At 51.4% G+C, this 17352-nt stretch overlaps 1 protein-coding gene across 1 annotated transcript; it reads left to right on the top strand.

The window, feature by feature from the left end:
• The first annotated feature begins 8897 nt into the window (after positions 1–8897).
• TNFSF12 (TNF superfamily member 12) lies at positions 8898–17246 on the top strand. Its single transcript, XM_055305117.1, has 7 exons — positions 8898–9123; positions 9284–9331; positions 9916–9991; positions 10591–10644; positions 10730–10765; positions 16235–16359; positions 16532–17246. Exons 1-7 carry the CDS (start codon positions 8965–8967, stop codon positions 16781–16783), a joined length of 750 nt encoding a protein of 249 aa, XP_055161092.1. The 5' UTR covers positions 8898–8964; the 3' UTR covers positions 16784–17246.
• Positions 17247–17352: the final 106 nt, after the last annotated feature.

Genomic DNA, 17352 nt, shown 5'->3' with positions numbered 1-17352 from the left:
GGCTCAGGTCATGATCCCGGAGTCCTAGGATCCAGACCCGAGTTGGGCTCCCTGCCCAGCGGGGGTGTCTGCTTCTCCCTGGCTTGTGCTCATTTGCTCTCTCTTTGATAGATAGATAGATAGATAGATAGATAGATAGATAGATAGATAGACAGATAGATAGATAATCTTTAAAAAAATTCATGCAGTGTCTTTGTAAACTCTTGTTAAAAAAATTGAACTAATACATTTTAAGAGCTCATTGATGTTTTTCTAAAGGTTTTATTTATTTGTTTGAGAGATGATAGAGGCAGAAGGAGAAACAGGCTCCCTGCTGAGAAGGGAGCCCCATTCAGGTCTCCATCCCAGGACTCTGAGATGGTGACCTGAGCTGAAGGCAGATGCTTCACCGATGGAGCCCCCCAGGCGCCCCCTCATTGGCTTTATTAAACCCCTCACGAGCAGGGCAGCAGCACTCCAGGGAACAAGGAGAGAGACTCTCAGAGGGTTGTACAAAATGCAAGGCTTTTATAATGGGGGAGGGTGGGGCCAGAAAGTTATTAGCAAAAGAAAAGGAATGTTCTGTAGAAGGCCAGCTTTCTAGGGGAAAAGCCAGGTGTCTTAACCCGCACAGGGCCTCAGCCTCTGGGCACGGGGGCCAGCTCCGGTGGCCCACTCTGGTCGGACCCTAAAACCGCTTGCTGACGGCTGGGTTCCATTCTTGCGGGAGGTTGAACTGCAGTGAGATGGTGTATGGAGCCCCCCAAAATGAGACCATTTGGGGGCCTCTGAGGACTTTTCTTTTTAACACATTCAACAAACTTTTGCTGGCATTGAAAATAGGGCAGCCAGGGACGCCTGCGTGGCTCAGCGGTTGGGTGTCTGCCTTTGGTTCTGGGCGTGATCCTGGGGTCCCGGGTTCAAGTCTCACATCGGGCTCCCCGCAGGGAGCCTGCTTCTCCCTCTGCCTGTGTCTCTGCCTCTCTGTGTTTCTCATGAATAAGTAGATAAAATCTTAAAAAAAAGAAAAGAAAAGAAAATAGGACAGCCAGCAGAGCCTTCCCAGCCCCCTCCCCCAGACCGTGGGAAATTCTCTGCACGTGAATGATATTAATCAAACTGGGCCTTCAAAAACAAAAAAGCCTGATTTTTCTCTCATAACGGTAGAAAACTTGAGAAGGAAAGCATAAAAGGCCAGAGGAAAACAAATCAGACTGGCATATTTCCCTTCACTATTTTTCCTACTCTTCCCACTTTTCCCAAGCCACTTCCAGTCAGTGTCCAAATGCAAGTTAATTTTCATTTTGGCCGCAGACCAAGAACAAAAAGGTTAAGCGTACTGAATTAATTTTTCAAGCCAAAGTTAAAGGCTCTGAGGATGATGCCTCCAAGGGTACAATCTCTGTTTTTTTCCATTAGCAGGTGTGAGTCCAGGCTTTTTCTCGCTCGGCTAGGCTTTTCTGCTTTACATTTTTTTTCCCTCTTCCCTCTCTCTTTTTCTTTAAAGATTTTACTTATTTATTCCTGAGAGACACAGAGAGGCAGAGACATAGGCAGAGGGAGAAGCAGGCTCCCTGCGGGGAGCCCCATACAGGACTCGATCCTGGGACCCTGGAATCATGACCTGAGCCGAAGGTAGATGCTTCACTGACTGAGCCCCCCAGGCGCCCCAATAATTTTTTTCTTTTTTTCTACGAACCAAAATGCTGCATTTGCTTGAAAGCAGACCCAGCAGAACAGACTGTTAGGTTGGAAAGCAATGCTACCTCACCCGTCCCCGTCCTGTCCCACCCCACTCCAACACTGCGACCCGGAAACAAGCCTTGTTAAGGGTTTCTGTTCCTATTTCTTCTGGAAATTATTTCCAAAATCTTAGCTAAAATGCGCATCCTTCAATTCCCTTCTGTATCATCTTTCGTGAATATCGACTTTCCAACACAAAACACGAGGCACTTGAGTAGCTCCACTTCCTCTTCCACTCTTCCTAACGATTGTATCTAATTATTTCTGGTTTTATATTACTTATTTTGGTCATACAGGTAAAACCCTATTGTCCTGTCTACTTTTGTGTGTTTGGCCAGAGAAGCCAGCTTGTAACTCCTCTTCCTCACTTCCTCTGGCAATCTTTTTTTTTTTTTTTAAGATTTCATTTATTTATTCATGAGAGACACAGAGAGAGAGGGAGGCAGAGACACAAGCAGAGGGAGAAGCAGGCTCCATGCAGGAAGCCCGATGTGGGACTTGATCCTGGGACTCCAGGGCCGAAGGCAGGCGCTAAAGCACTGAGCCACCCAGGGATCCCCCTTCTTCTGGCAATCTTTTCTCAGCCCACATTTACAAATTCAAGATTTTGAGGCTTGACAATCGTTCCTGCAACCATAACCAGGTGTTCTGGATTTTTTACAGGTTGACTCTAAAAGCTGATATCCAGGGATCCCTGGGTGGTGCAGCGGTTTGGCGCCTGCCTTTGGCCCAGGGCGCGATCCTGGAGACCCGGGATCGAATCCCACATCGGGCTCCAGGTGCATGGAGCCTGCTTCTCCCTCTGCCTGTGTCTCTGCCTCTCTCTCTCTGTGACTATCATAAATAAAAAAAAAAACAAAAAAAAAAAACTGATGTCCAAGAAGCAGTGCTTGTTCTCTTATGGCTTTGGGAATGTTGGTCAAAGCCAGGCTGAACAATGGGTGGGATTACACTTCCTACTTCCTGCATTCAAGCCCACAAACCAGGAGACTGTTTCAAGCATTAAAGATCATTAAATAAAAGTGTGTCAATGAAATACAATCATGTCATAATATACCTTGCTTTTCATTTAAATGAAGAGTTTCCTGGGGTGTCTGGTTGACCCCATTGGTGGAGCCAGTGACTCTTGATCTCGGAGTTGTGAGTTTGAGCCCCGCAGTGGGTGTAGAGATGACTTCAAAATAAAACCTTGAGGAAAAAAGGGGGGGACACAAAAGAGTTTCTTCTTCAGTACTTCCCTAGAAATTCTAATTGTTTTTCTTTCTTTTGGTACTCTTTACCTATATCACACCTTTATTTATTTTTAAAATTTTTTCGAAGTTTATTTACTTATCTCTACACCCAATGTGGGGCTTGAACTCACGACCCTGAGATGAAGAGTGGGCTCCACTGACTGAGCCAGCCAGGCTTCTCTGTTTATTTTTAGTCAGGTTATGATTCATGACATTTAGTCAATTCAAATCCCATCTTGCCTCCTCTACCAGTGAGAACCGCACAGGGGTCATCCTGACCCTCATCTGAGTTAGAGTCACTGTTTCCTGAATATCCTGTTGTTTTTTTCTGGTGTCCTCCCACATTTTGGGGAATGTAGCCCCAGTGTTCTAGGCAAGAGTGTGTAGATGCCAACTTTGCTTGTCAGCACTTGTCTTTCTCTTGTCCTTACACTTGGGGATCATCTGGCTCCATACAGAATGCTAGAAGGAGATTCTTGTCTTTCAGATGGGAGCCAGGAAGCACAGGTGCAGGAGCACGGGGCTCTGGAGTCCCAAACAAAACAGGTTCAGCCACTTGCTGCTGACAAAATCCAAAGGCAGAGAGATGAGGGGTGGGGAAACAAAAAATAATTAATTTCAGGGGGTCCTGGGGGGCTCAGTGATTGAGCATCTGCCTTCAGCCCAGGGCGTGATCCTGGGATCCTGGGATGAGTCCCGCATCGGTCTCCCCGTAGGGAGCCTGCTTCTCTCTCCCTCTGCCTGTGTCTCTGTGTGTCTCTCATGAATAAATAAGTAAAATCTTAAAAAAAAAATTATTTCAGTGAGGCCCACCCCAGGAAGACAGCCAACACCGTCTCAATCAGTCTCCCAAGTGCTAAAAATACTTATAGCCTTAGGTGAGGAGTATCTGGGGCCAAGGTTGGTGTGTGCATGCAAGCAGTGCAAGAGGCAGTGAAAAGGTCAAGTCGATCACTATCTTGGGGCCGTTCATGGGTGGGGTCTTGCTGGCTCACAGCAGTCCTTAATGCTTGAGGGGTAATTTCGGTTCCCTTCAGGGAACGCTTTGGCGGTAGGGTCTTTTACCTGAGGTAAGAAATGAGTTGAAAAGGAGACCGCAATTAGAAAGTTTGAAGTCAGTTTGGAGGTGGTTGAGGCAACCACATTTTTAGCCACTGGGAAACATTTCTTGTTTTCTGATTGTTCCTTTTTCACATAGCATCCTCTTCTTGTGTAATGGATGTTTTGTCTTTTTTTTAAATATTTATTTATTTATTTATTTATTTATTTATTTATTTATTTATTTTGTCTTTTTTTTTAAATTAATTTTGAAAAGATTTTATTTATTTATTTATTTATTTATTTATTTATTTATTTATTTATTTATTTATTTATTTCAGTTATGCATTGGAAGCATACCTCAGAGTTTTCGTGGGTTCAGTTCCAGACTATGGCAATAAAACAATATCGCAATAAAGCAAGTCAAACACATTTTTTGGTTTCTCAGTGCGTATAAAAGTTATGTTTATATTATGGTCTATTAGATGTGCAACAGCTAGTAACTAACAGCTTAGATTGCTTAAAAAATGCTGGGGCATCCCGCTGGCTCAGTTGCTGGAGTTTGCGACTCTTGGTCTTCAGGTTCTGAGTTTGAGCCTCACATTGGGTATGGAGATTACTTAAGAATAAAATCTCAGGGATCCCTGGGTGGCGCAGCGGTTTGGCGCCTGCCTTTGGCCCAGGGCGCGATCCTGGAGACCCGGGATCGAATCCCACATCGGGCTCCCGGTGCATGGAGCCTGCTTCTCCCTCTGCCTGTGTCTCTGCCTCTCTCTCTCTCTCTCTCTCTCTCTCTGTGACTATCATAAATAAATAAAAATTAAAAAAAAAAAGAATAAAATCTCAATAAATAAATAAATAAATAGAAAAGCTAACCATCATCTGAGCTTTCAGCAAGTCACTGATCATAATAAATATAGTGAAAAAGTTCAAGAATTGCCAAAATGTTGGACACCTAGGTGGCTCAGCGGTTGAGCATCTGCCTTCGGCTCAGGTCGTGATCCTGGGATTTGGGATCGAGTCCCACGTGGGGCTCCTGCGAAGAGCCTGCTTCTCCCTCTGCTTGTCTCTGCCTCTCTCTCTCTGTATCTCTCATGAATAAATAAATAAATCCTAAAAAAAAAAAAAAGAGGGATCCCTCGGTGGCGCAGCGGTTTGGCGCCTGCCTTTGGCCCAGGGTGTGATCCTGGAGACCCGGGATCGAATCCCACGTCGGGCTCCCGGTGCATGGAGCCTGCTTCTCCCTCTGCCTGTGTCTCTGCCTCTCTCTCTCTCTCTCTCTGTGACTATCATAAATAAATAAAAATTTTTTTTTAAATTAAAAAAAAAAGAATTGCAAAATGTGACACAGAGACACAAAGTGAGCCAATGATGTTGGAAGAATGGTGCCAACACTTGCTCCATTCAGGGTTGCCCCAAACCTGGAGTTTGTAAAAAACACAATGTCTATGAAGTGCAAGAAAGTGAAACACAATAAAGGAGTTATGCATGTGTCTCTGTTTTCTCTAGTGCCCATTTTTTTTATTTTCTTTCTTTGCATGGTCTTGATTCTCATATATGTGGTGATCATTGGTAATATTTCATAAAGAATACCAACATATCCTGGGGCACCTGGGGGGGCTCAGTCAGGTAAGTATCTGCCTTCAGCTCAGGTCATAATCCCGGGGTCCTGGGGTCGAGCCCCCTGCCAGGCTCCCTGATCAGTGGGGAGCCTGCTTCTCCCTCTCCCCACTCCACACTCATGCTCTGTCTCTCAAATAAATAAATAAAATCTTTTAAAAAAATACCATGATATCCTGAGTTTCCCCTTCTGGTATGTAAATTATACTATTTTTCCTCTAGATTTCTATGTAAATTACACTGTTTTTCTCTGGTTGGAAATTCTGCCTAGAAATTCTTCATGGATTAGGATACGATGAGGAACATCCACTGAAGAGCTTCGACTGGGGTGGAGAGGGCTGATGGTCAGCTGTCAGATTATGGATCACCCCAAAAACTAAAATAATAAAAAACATTTACTCTGGATTGCCAGCATCCATACAAGAAGGTTTAACTTCCCTCAGGCAATTGGTTGGAGCTCTTTGTTGTTGTTGTTTTAAGATTTTATTCATTTATTCATGAGAGATACAGAGAGAGAGAGAGAGAGAGAGAGAGAGAGAGAGAGAGAGAGGCAGAGAGAAGCAGGGCCCCTGCAGGGAGCTCCATGTGGGACTGGATCCCAGGATGCCGGGATCACACCCTGAGCGGAAGGCAGATGCTCACAGCTGAGCAGTACCATTAAGTTATATCGATCCCAAAAGTGTTCAGAATTCCCTCTGGGCTTTCCACCAAAGTGTCTTGTGCTTCTTCCTTCTCTCTTTTACAAATGTCACCCACTAGAAATCCAAATGAAGTATTTGCCTATTCAGTCATTCAAGAAATATTGGGACGCCTGGGTGGCTCAGCGGTTGGGTGTCTGCCTTTGGCCCAGGGCATGATCCTGGAGATCCCGGATAGAGTTCCATGTCGGGCTCCCTGCAGGGAGCCTGCTTCTCTCTCTCTCTCTCTCTCATGAATAAATAAATAAAATCTTAAAAAAAAAAAAGAAGTATTTACTGAGTGTACCCCATGTGCCAGACATTGCAGGAGGCACGGAGGATAAACAAAAGAGAAGACATGTGGTCCTTGTCCCCCAGGAGCTTTTAGCTCAATCAACCAACAGATGTTTATTAAGCATCCATTATGATTATGTCGCTGCAGGGGGACAACTGAAACCACCAGCCCGGGGGCACTTACATCTCTGTTAACATGACTACCCTTGTCTTCACTGGCCTTAACTAGTATTCCAGGAGACTTTCACCCAGGAAGATGAATGTTGCAAATTAACTTTATTGCTTATTCCAGAAACTTCCTGAAAGACTCATCAACTCTTAAATGGAAAACATCAGCTGACTTTGGGGCACCTGGCTAGCTCTAGCTCGGTCTGTAGAGCAGGCAACTGTTGATCTCAGGGTTGTGAGTTCAAGCCCCATGTTGGGCCTAGAGCTTATTAAAGACAAAAAACAAAACACACAAAGACAAACCCCACAACCAAATCAGAGGTGCCTGGATGGCTCAGTGGGCAGAGCATGCAACTCTTGATCTGGAGGTCATGAATTTGGGTTTCGTATTGGGCATAGAGATTACTTTAAAAAAAATCAGCTGATTTTCCATAGAAATATCTACCAACTAACAGTTTATATCTTAAGACTGTTTGAGCCTCTCACTTGGATATGCAAATTCTTCAGGATTCCACTGTAACCCTAATCAACCCCTGCTCTTACCCCAGCTTGCAAAGACCTTCTTTAAACCAGACTTCAGGGGTGTCTCCGTGGCTCAGTTGGTGAAGCATCTGCCTTTGGCTCAGGCATGGTCCCAGGATCCTGGGATGGAGTCCTGCATCCTGCTCCCTGCTTTGGGGGGAGCTTGCTTCTCCTTCTGCCTGCTGCTCGCCCTGCTTGTGCTTTCTCTCAAATAAATAAAATCTTAAAAAAAAAAATAAACCAGACTTCAAAGTCTCCATAAATATCGTAGGTTTGCCTATCTCCCTATGAGGCATTGTCAGGCCTTTGAGAGACCAGCAATATACTCTGCTTTGTCTTATCAACAGGGTGCTCTAATGATATTTGCTGGGAACCAGTATTTCAGGAGGTGCCAGGAACATAAGTGAATAAAAACTCTGGTGCAATTTGTCTATTGCCTAGAAACAGACAATAAGCAGAAATCAGGAAATATATGATTTCATACTTTACAACGTAGATGGGGAGAGGAGCCAGATCTCTCATTACAAACTGCGACAACTGAGAAAGAGAAGGTACCAGAAGAGACATTAGTAGGCAGTTCGGATCCTCTTGAGAAAAGACGGGTCTGGAAAACTGTCAGAAATGACTAACCCCGGGACAGAGTGGACGGAGTGTGCCAAGTAAGTGGAATAAAGGTGTCAGAAACCCTGCGGCCGGAGGCGGTTCAGCAGATTCCACAACGTAATGAATCCAGAACAGAATCCGGAACACGAGACCCGAAGGTGGCGTTGGAGAGAGGAGGGAGCTGAGCCTCTCTATGAACTTCCTTGGTCAGAACCACGGCTTCGCCTGAGAACTAATTGTTACTCTCGCAACAGAATTGCTTTCTAGCACTTTTCACTGCAGATGCACAGAAAGGCACGTTGCAGGTTAAATGCATCCTCGAGGGATTTCCTGTTTGCAAAAGTGTTTTCAAGGCAAAAGGGGTCCGGCTTTTACACAACTCGTGCACCGGGCTCTCGTTGCTCCCCTCGAACTCACTGAAGCCCGGCGACAAGCTGAAGCGGCCCACGTGCTTCCAGAGAGAGAGGCGTCTGCGGCACCCGCTAACCGCGCGGGGGCGGGGGCGGCCCGGAAGCCGGCCCCTCCAGCGCGGGAGCCGGAGTTTTGATCAACTCCCAACTGATCCGCCGACCGAAGTGAGCACATGACCCGAGTGAGTGATGTCCTCAGGCTCCTTCCCAGTCCTGGGCACGGAAGTATTGTCTTTGGTGCAGCCCAGAAACTCCGAACCGGCTTCGGCCCTAAGCCGGCGGCCAGAGCACCTCGGTCCCGAGCCCCACGTCGCCGGTTGGGCCCAGGGCGCCACCGGCCCGATCGGGGGCGCCGGGGGTCCAGCCGCCTCTCCGCCCCCCCGGCACCCAAGCCTGGGTGGGGTCCCCGCTGCCCGGCCGCCCCCCTCCACGCACCACAACCGCGACCGGGTCCCCCCCTCCGCGCACCCCGGCCCCGAGGGCCTCCTCCGGGGGTCGGCGCGGGGCGCGCACTCGGCCGCCCCGCCGCCCCGCCGCGTCCGGCTTCCTGCGCGCTCCCCGCCCGGGCGCCCGTCGCCCCTCCCTCCCGGCCGCCCGCCCCGCCCGCCGGCTCCCCCCGCCCCCCGCGGGTCCCGGGCGGTGGGGGGGGCGGCGAGGCAGGCACAGCCCCCCGCCCCCATGGCCGCCCGTCGGAGCCAGAGGCGGAGGGGGCGCCGGGGGGAGCCGGGCACCGCCCTGCTGGCCCCGCTCGCGCTGGGCCTGGGCCTGGCGCTGGCCTGCCTCGGCCTCCTGCTGGCCGCGGTCAGCCTGGGGAGCCGGGCATCGGCGCCCGCCCAGGTGAGGCCCCGCGGTGCACCCTCCCGGGGGCCGGCCGCGAGCCCGGGCGGCGGAGCGGCGGCCCGGGTCGGGTGGGCCGAGGACTCGGGGCCAGGAAGTGGGGTGGCGGGTGAGATGTCAGGTGGAGAAGGACGGGGTGACGCTGCCTCCTTCCCGGCAGGAGCCTTCCCAGGGGGAGCTGGTGGCGGACGAGGACCCGGACCCGCCGGTGAGTGGCCGTGGGGGCCGCCGGGCGCGGGGAGCGGGTGCGAGCCGAGGCTGCGGGGCGCCCCCGACGGTGCCAGCCGCGTGTGTGCGGGGGTGTGCACCGCCGTGCCTGGGTATGCGAGAGGGAGGGAGGGAGGGAGGGAGGGATGGTGACGGCCGTGTGGAAGGGGCTGGTGTCACCTGAGTCCGGAGTGTTTATTGGCTGTGGGTGCTGTGGGGGCATGAAATGGGGGGAGCCTGCCGCGGAGGAGGGATGCTGGTGATGTGTGCAGGGTGTGTACCCAGTGTGCACGCCGACTGGGTGTGGGCGCGTGTGCAGTGTGCCGATTGCGCCGAAGGGTCTGTGCTTGTTCTGTGTGCTGGGGGGCTGGGGGGCTGTGGGGAGGCCGGCAAGGTGCGGCAGGTCTGGGGAGCAGGGTGAGGGCTGGGGCCTGACCCCAGGACCTTGCCTCCCCTTGGCTCCCTAAGACATCTGTGCTCGCTGCTGGCTGGTGCCTCTCCCGACCGGGCCCCCTGTCGGTCTCAGTTTAGGGCTGTGGTAGTCCCCGCAAGACCCTGGTTTAGCCCTGCCCCTGATTCCCCTAGGAACTGAATTCCCAGACAGAGAAGAGCCAGGATCCTGGGCCCTTCCTGAAGCGGCTGGTCCGGACTCGCAGGAATGGTGAGCATCCCTTCATCCTACCTTCAGGAATAATAATAGTGGCCGATCAGTGATGGGTTCTGCACCCATTATTGCTTTTGTTCATCCCCACGGAGTGGGCAGCGCCAAAACCATTATCCTCATTCAAAGTGGGGTTAGAGAAACTGAGGAATCCACAGGGAGCCTGGTTCTCTTTCTGCCTGTGTCTTTGCCTCTCCTTGCATGTCTCTCATGAATAAATAAATAAAATCTTAAAAAAAAAAAAAACTGATGGGGAGAAGGTAGGCGAAACAGAGACCGGGGTCCCAGTAAGCAAAGAAACTTGTGAATGGGATGACCATGTGACTGTATGTCCAGATTTGCAGGCGACTGTTCCGGCTTACAACTGTTATTTCTGTGTGATTATTAATAGCACCCTTTTGCTCTCAGAAACAACCCAGTTTGGGTGATAAATGATGTAGTCCTTCTGCTTATGGAGGGAGGTATGGCGTGAGGCTCTGAGGCCTGGAGTCTGGACAAGAGTCAGAATGCTGGGGTTCTGAGGGTACGGGGGTGCTGGGGGGTGGCCCCTCAGATGTAGGGAGCACTATTTGGCCCCTGTCTCTTTCTTTGAATCTCAGCATCCAAAGGTCGGAAAACGCGGGCTCGCAGGGCCATTGCAGCGCACTATGAAGGTGAGCGATGGGTGAGCTATGCCCAGGGAGGACAGGGGGCAGAGGGGCAGGGCAGGTCTCACCAACCCTTTCCTATGCCTTACAGTTCATCCACAACCGGGACAGGACGGAGGACAGGCTGGTGAGACCCCATTCCCACCTCTGAGCTCTCCCCCTGACCCCCACAGCACTGGCCCCTGGAAAAGGGGCTTCTCAAAACCTCTCACTTCCCACTGCCCACCCCCCACCCCCCCACCTCCACCTGTCTTCAGCCTGGGAACACCAGAAGCCAGGTCAAGGACATCCTGGGGGCTCTGTTTTCTCAGCTCCCAAACCTGGTGTTTGCCTGTGATCCAGGTGTGAGAAGCCAGGCAGGCTCCCCCCACCCAGCCACCAGCCCTCGCTTTTGTGCAAGAAACACATTTGATTCTTCCCTCTTCTCCGCCCACCCCCGTGTATTCTGAGTCTTCACGCTCTGATAGTTTTTTCTCAAAATGTTTCTACTGTGCTCCTTTTCCACCCCACCCCACCTCCCATCTCAGCACCACTGACATCAGAACCTCACATCCAGTCTCTACCCCTTCCCCATCCCAGCTTCTCCCCACCCCTTTACTCCATCCCACCTGTGTTGCCAAGCTGAGGCCCTCCAAACTCACTGTCATTATTCCATTGCTTCCCTCCCTGGCTGCAGCCTCCCCGAGATCTGGTCGCACACTTTTATGCAATCTCCACACTTGGCCTGACACCCCGCCCCACCAATGTCCTTCTTCTGGATTTTGCACACTCTGTTCCCTCACCTGGAATGTCCTTCCATGGGACAGGCCAGGAGGCAAGACATGACGGTGGCTTGGTCTAGAGGGTTTGGCAGTTGAGATGGAGCAAAGTAGATGGATAGGGTGTGTGGCTGGAGGATACAGGTTGCTCTTGAGTTGCATGTGCAGGGTAAGGGAAGAGAAGACTTCTAGATTTTTAACATGGGCATCCTTGGGAATAAGGATCCCGTTTATCAAGATGGGGTTAACCGGGGAATAAATAGGTTGGGAGGTATGTAAATGAGTCATGAAATTTTAACTCTCTCACTGAACAAGTGGAGAAGTGATAATGAATGAGTGAGTTTCTTTTTTATTTTATTTTTTTATTTATTTATGATATATATATATATATATATATATATATATATATATATAGAGAGAGAGAGAGAGAGAGAGAGAGAAAGAAGCAGGCTCCATGCACCGGGAGCCTGATGTGGGATTCGATCCCGGATCTCCAGGATCGCGCCCTGGGCCAAAGGCAGGCGCCAAACCGCTGCGCCACCCAGGGATCCCTGAATGAGTGAGTTTCACGGAGAGATGGCTAGACGTAGTCAGCTGAGGCTGGGTCAGCGTGCATCTGGTCAGAAGCCGTGGTCATGCAGATGGTGCTTAAAGCCATAGGGTTGGATGAGACACCCGGGGGAAGAAGGACCCCAAGAGTGAAGCCATGGGGCCCCCAGACATCCCGAAGTGGAGTGGAAGAGGAGAATCCAGCAGAGATGCAGCCAGACAGAAGGGAAGAAACCGGGAAGGAGAGTGTACTGTGATCTGAGAAAAGATGCCTTCTCACCAAGGAGGGTGTGGCCATCTGTGCTGAATGCAACAGAGAGGTCACATGATTTGACCACCAGCAGGGAGGGGTTGGGGGTTGGGGGGTTGGGGGGGCTGGGGGGGTTTGGTAACCTTAAAAGTCAACTGGTGACCTCAGCCAGGGCAGTTTCAGTGGTGCAGTTAGGATAGAAGCCAGCATGGACTGGGTTAAGAGAAAATGGGAAATAGGGATCCCTGGGTGGCGCAGCGGTTTGGCGCATGCCTTTGGCCCAGGGCGCGATCCTGGAGACCCGGGATCGAATCCCACGTCAGGCTCCTGGGGCATGGAGCTTGCTTCTCCCTCTGCCTGTGTCTCTGCCTCTCTCTCTCTCTCTCTCTCTCTGTATGACTATCGTAAAAAAAAAAAAAAAAAAAGAGAGAAAATGGGAAATAGCCATCAGAGACAGTGCCAGCCCTTTCCAGAAGTTTCTCCGTGATGAGCCAAGCAACAGGCCAGTAGCTGGAGGGAGATATGGATGGAGGACAAATTTAGTCCTGGTGCTAAGCGGTGCTACAGGACTCCTACTAGCTAACGCTTACTGAATGTTCCGTTCATGTAGAACTCCCAACAGTCCTAAAACGAAGATCTTTTGATCAGCCCCATTTTACAGATGCAGGTTACTGAACCCATCTGAGGAGGTGATGGTACTCAGTGGGGAGCCAGGATTTTTTTTAAGATTTTTTAAAGATTTTATTTGTTTATTCATGAGAGACATGGAGAGAGGCAGAGACAGAGGCAGAGGGAGAAGCAGGCTCTCTGCGGGGAGCCTGATATGGGACTCGACCCCAGGACCCCGGGGTTACACCCTGAACAGAAGGTAGATGCTCAACCTCTGAGCCCCCCAGGTGCCCCATGGAACCAGGATTTGAAGCTACCTAGAGTGTGGACACACCTCATGCAGGGGGGAGGGGAACCTGGGCAGCACCCAGGGAGAGGGGCAGGGAGGTTTCAGGACGAAGGGAGGGACACATCATGCCACCATCACAAGAGGGTTAGTGGAGAATGTGAGCACAGGTCAGTTTTTAGCTCTGGTTGGGGGAGGAGAGGGAACCCTGGCCTGGTGAGTTCTAGGTCCTCTGGAGAGTGAGGAAAATGGGCAGGAGGTTCAAGGAGAGAGGAGAAATGGTACAAAGTCTTGCGTCAATGCTCGAGCTCCATGAGGAAGAGCAGTTGCCAGGCATAAAGAATGGCCATTTCAGGTTTGTGGCGGTGACACTGAGGGACACCGAGGTCCCAGCCACACTGCGCCCTTTGGCCACAACCAGCCTTTCCTCGAGCTGGATCGAGTGGGGGATGCCCTCGCTCCTCCTCTCCGCTGCCCTTCATGCCCCAGGCCAGTGTCCTCTCCCACCCCTCCAGGGGCCATTTAGTTCAGTAGCTACCCAGACATCATTCCTCCACCAACTAGACACACAAGCACTGAGAACCTGCTCTTTGGAAGGGCCGGTGCTCTTGGGGAAGCACCCCCAGGCCTATTCTCAAATTCCCATCTAGAAGAGGATACGAGCATATTCATTTGTGAACTGTGGTTTGCCTTGACAAGAACCATCACAAAAGCAGCCAGAGGGAAATGGGAGCATAGAAGGAAGACAGTGGAGTCAGGAAGTGCTTCCCCAAGAAGGCATGGGCCCTGATGTGTGAACGTCTGATGGACAAGGGAAGGGGTTCAGGGCCTTTCCAGGGAGAAGGAAGCACTGGTGCCAATGTCCCAAGTTCTGCAAGAGTATGATGAGGCTCAGCCTGGTGGAAGGGAAGTGCTAGTGGAGCCACAGATGGGGTCTGGGAGTCGTTCTGGGGTCAGAGCAAGTAGAGGCAGGCTCACATCTGTGATTTAGAGACCTCACTCTCTGGTCCTGCAGGGAAGAAGCTGGAGCCTGCAAGGTGGCCAACCCAGGGAGTTGCATGAGGAAGGAGGCTGAGAAGAATCCCAGTGGTGGTGGCAGGGGCCTGGCTTGGGTGCGGAGAGATGGGACAGAGTGATTTAGGTGGCAGCACTGGCAGGAACTGGGAACTGGGGCATCAGATTGGTGCGGAGGAGGGAGGGTTGGGGAAGGCAGCTGCCCAGTGAAGCCCAGGAAAGTGTCCGGTGGATCTAGACCAAGCTGGATCCAGACCCTGCCCAAGTGTGGGCCCTGTTGGCCGCCTCCTTCTGTCCTCCCAGCAGTGTTTGCTGGTGCCCACTCATTGCAGGCCCAGCTCTCAGTGCCACGACTCGGTAGTAAGACCATTGCCAGACCTCTCACTCACACATACGTAAATAAACTGGATGATGATGGCTATGCAGGAACCAGGGTGGCCTGGGGAAGAGACGAGAGGCAGGGCTGGGGTTGGCTGTTTGGAACTGGGGCGGGGGGGGCAGGGCAGGCCTGTCAGCTGAGTCCTTGCACAGAGGGAACAAGAGGATGTCAGGAGCCCTGGGAGTTGGCCTGTGTCGTGGTAGGAGAGAGAGACCAGGGTGGCCCTGGGGAGGACCCAGGAAGCCACCTGACATCCTGCTGTGGGTTTATATATATATATATATATATATATATATATATATATATATATAAAGATTTTATTTATTTGACACAGAGAAAGAACACAAGCAGGGAGAGCAGCAGGCAGAGGTGGAAGGAGAAGCAGGCTCCCCGCTGAGCAGGGAGCCCAACGCAGGACTCGATTCAGGACCCTGGGATCATGCCTGAGCCAAAGGCAGATGCTTCACTGACTGAGCCCCCCCAGGCTCCCCTGCTCTGTCATTTTATTATTCATCTTGGCAATGACCTTAGCTCTAGCCTTTTTTAATTTGTTTTGAGGTACAGTTTTATTGAGCTATGCTTCACATACCATACAATTCACCTGCTTCAAGTGTGCCAATTCGGTGGGTTATTTACTCTTAGTCTGTTCACACAGTTATGCAGGCATCACCATGGAAAGAAACCCTATACCCTGTAGCCAGCACCCCTATGTCTCCCACCCACCGCCACTCAGAGCTCTAAGCACCCACCAATCTACTTACTGTCTCTATGTATTTACCCGGAAATTTCGTAGAAACCTCATAATATGTGGTCCTTTGGGACTGGCTTCTTTCACTTAGCATAATGTTTTCGGTTCATCCACATGGTAGCAGTTCTTTTCGGTGGCTGAATAATACCCCATTGCTTGGCTACACCAGACTTTTCCTTATCCAGCCATTGTTTGATGGACATTTGGGTACCATTAGATTACTTTCATTTTTAATTTTTTTCAATGATTTTATTTAATTGACAGAGCATGAGTGGGTGGGGGGCATCAGGCAGAGGTAGAGGGAGAAGCAGGCTCCCCACCGACCAGGGAGCCCAATGTGGGGCTTGATCCCAGGACCCTGAGATCATTACCTGAGCTGAAGTCAAGATGCCTATCCCACTGAGCCACCCAGGCATCCCCCTTGTGATTAGTTTTATTTATTTATTTATTTATTTATTTATTTATTTATTTATTTATTTATAGATTTTATTTATTTATTCATGAGAGACAGAGAGAGAGAGGCAGAGGGAGAAGCAGGCTCCCTGTGGGGAGCCTGATGCGGGACAGGATCCCAGGTCTCCAGGATCGGGTCCTGAGCTGAAGGTGGCGCTAAACCACTGAGCCACCCAGCTGCCCTAGTTTTAATTAGGTACAGTATGACTCAGGTACAGTATGTGGGCATTCTCAGAGTGAGAGAGGCACACAGTAGAGACACAAAATATCGAAGCCCCCGCGCTTCTCCTTCCACCTGGCTCTTACCCCCCCAGAGGTGGCTGGGGACAACTTGCTCCTTACTGCTCTGGTCACACAAGTGTGGCATTTCTTCCCATCACTTACTCTGATGCTGCAGGGGTTGTGGCTCCTCCCTGGGCCGCAGGGTCGTCTCTTCATCTCCTGGGGTAAGAGGGAACCCCCCCAGGCTTATGAATTTGCAGAGGCCCCTGGGGATCATGAGAAGGCCCTGCAAAGGGACTGTCCCCAATCTCTGAACCCCTGCATTCAGGTGTGGACGGGACGGTGAGTGGCTGGGAAGAGGCCAAAATCAACAGCTCCAACCCACTGCGCTATGACCGCCAGAGTGGGGAATTTATAGTCACGCGGGCTGGGCTCTACTACCTGTACTGCCAGGTAAGCCCCACCTGGCTCCACGGTAGGGCAGGAAGCGGGGGCCCCAGGTTGAGGGAGACAGGGAGGGTTTGGTTCAGGGGGCAGGTTGGGGTGGGGAGCCTAGGGTCGGGGCCCGATGGGATCCTGGGGTCACCGAGGACCCTGGACTCTGCGGCCTCCTGCCGGCCCCCAGGTGCACTTTGATGAGGGGAAGGCTGTCTACCTGAAGCTGGACTTGCTGGTGGATGACGCCCTGGCCCTGCGCTGCCTGGAAGAGTTCTCCGCCACAGCCGCCAGCAGCCTGGGCCCCCAGCTCCGCCTCTGCCAAGTGTCTGGGCTGTTGCCCCTCCGGCCCGGGTCCTCCCTGAGGATCCGCACTCTCCCCTGGGCCCATCTCAAGGCCGCCCCCTTCCTTACCTACTTCGGACTCTTCCAGGTTAACTGAGGCGCCCTGGGGGCGCCCCCACTGCAGCTCCCCCCACCCCCTGCCCTGACCTGCCTGCCCTCTGCAGGCTGCTTGGACTTGTTCACCTGTTTCCGTGCCACATACATAATCCTCTTCCCTTCTGACACCCCCATTCTCCACCTCACTGGCCCCTGAACCCCTGGTCTTTTGAAGCCCCCATTTATCTCCTGACTTCCTCACTCTTGGCCAACCCCCCCCCACACACACCAGCCAAAGGACACTGTGTCTATTCTGGGTGAGAATGGGTCCCTAACCTCCCCCCACTTCAGGCACTAATCAGGGCTAGATGCCAGGGTGACTGGGACACGGAGGCCGGGAGTTCCCATACGCGAGGGCTGAGAACAGGATGAGCTCCTTCCCTGTGGATTTTTAAAACAGATATTATTTTTATTATTATTGTGACAAGATGTCAATAAGTGGATATTAAAGAGAATAAACCACAGTCTCTTTCTTTACTGGGGGGTGGGGAACATCGCTCAGGGGAGCTGGGGGCTCCATGGGAAGGGGGCCTGGGTACCTAGGAGTGGAGTGCAGGATGCCAGGGCAAG

The sequence above is a fragment of the Nyctereutes procyonoides genome, unplaced genomic scaffold (genome assembly GCF_905146905.1).
Source record: "Nyctereutes procyonoides isolate TBG_1078 unplaced genomic scaffold, NYPRO_anot_genome, whole genome shotgun sequence".
Lineage (NCBI taxonomy): Eukaryota > Metazoa > Chordata > Mammalia > Carnivora > Canidae > Nyctereutes > Nyctereutes procyonoides.
Note: the sequence above shows the minus strand (reverse complement) of the source record. Positions and strands in the feature narration are given on the sequence as shown.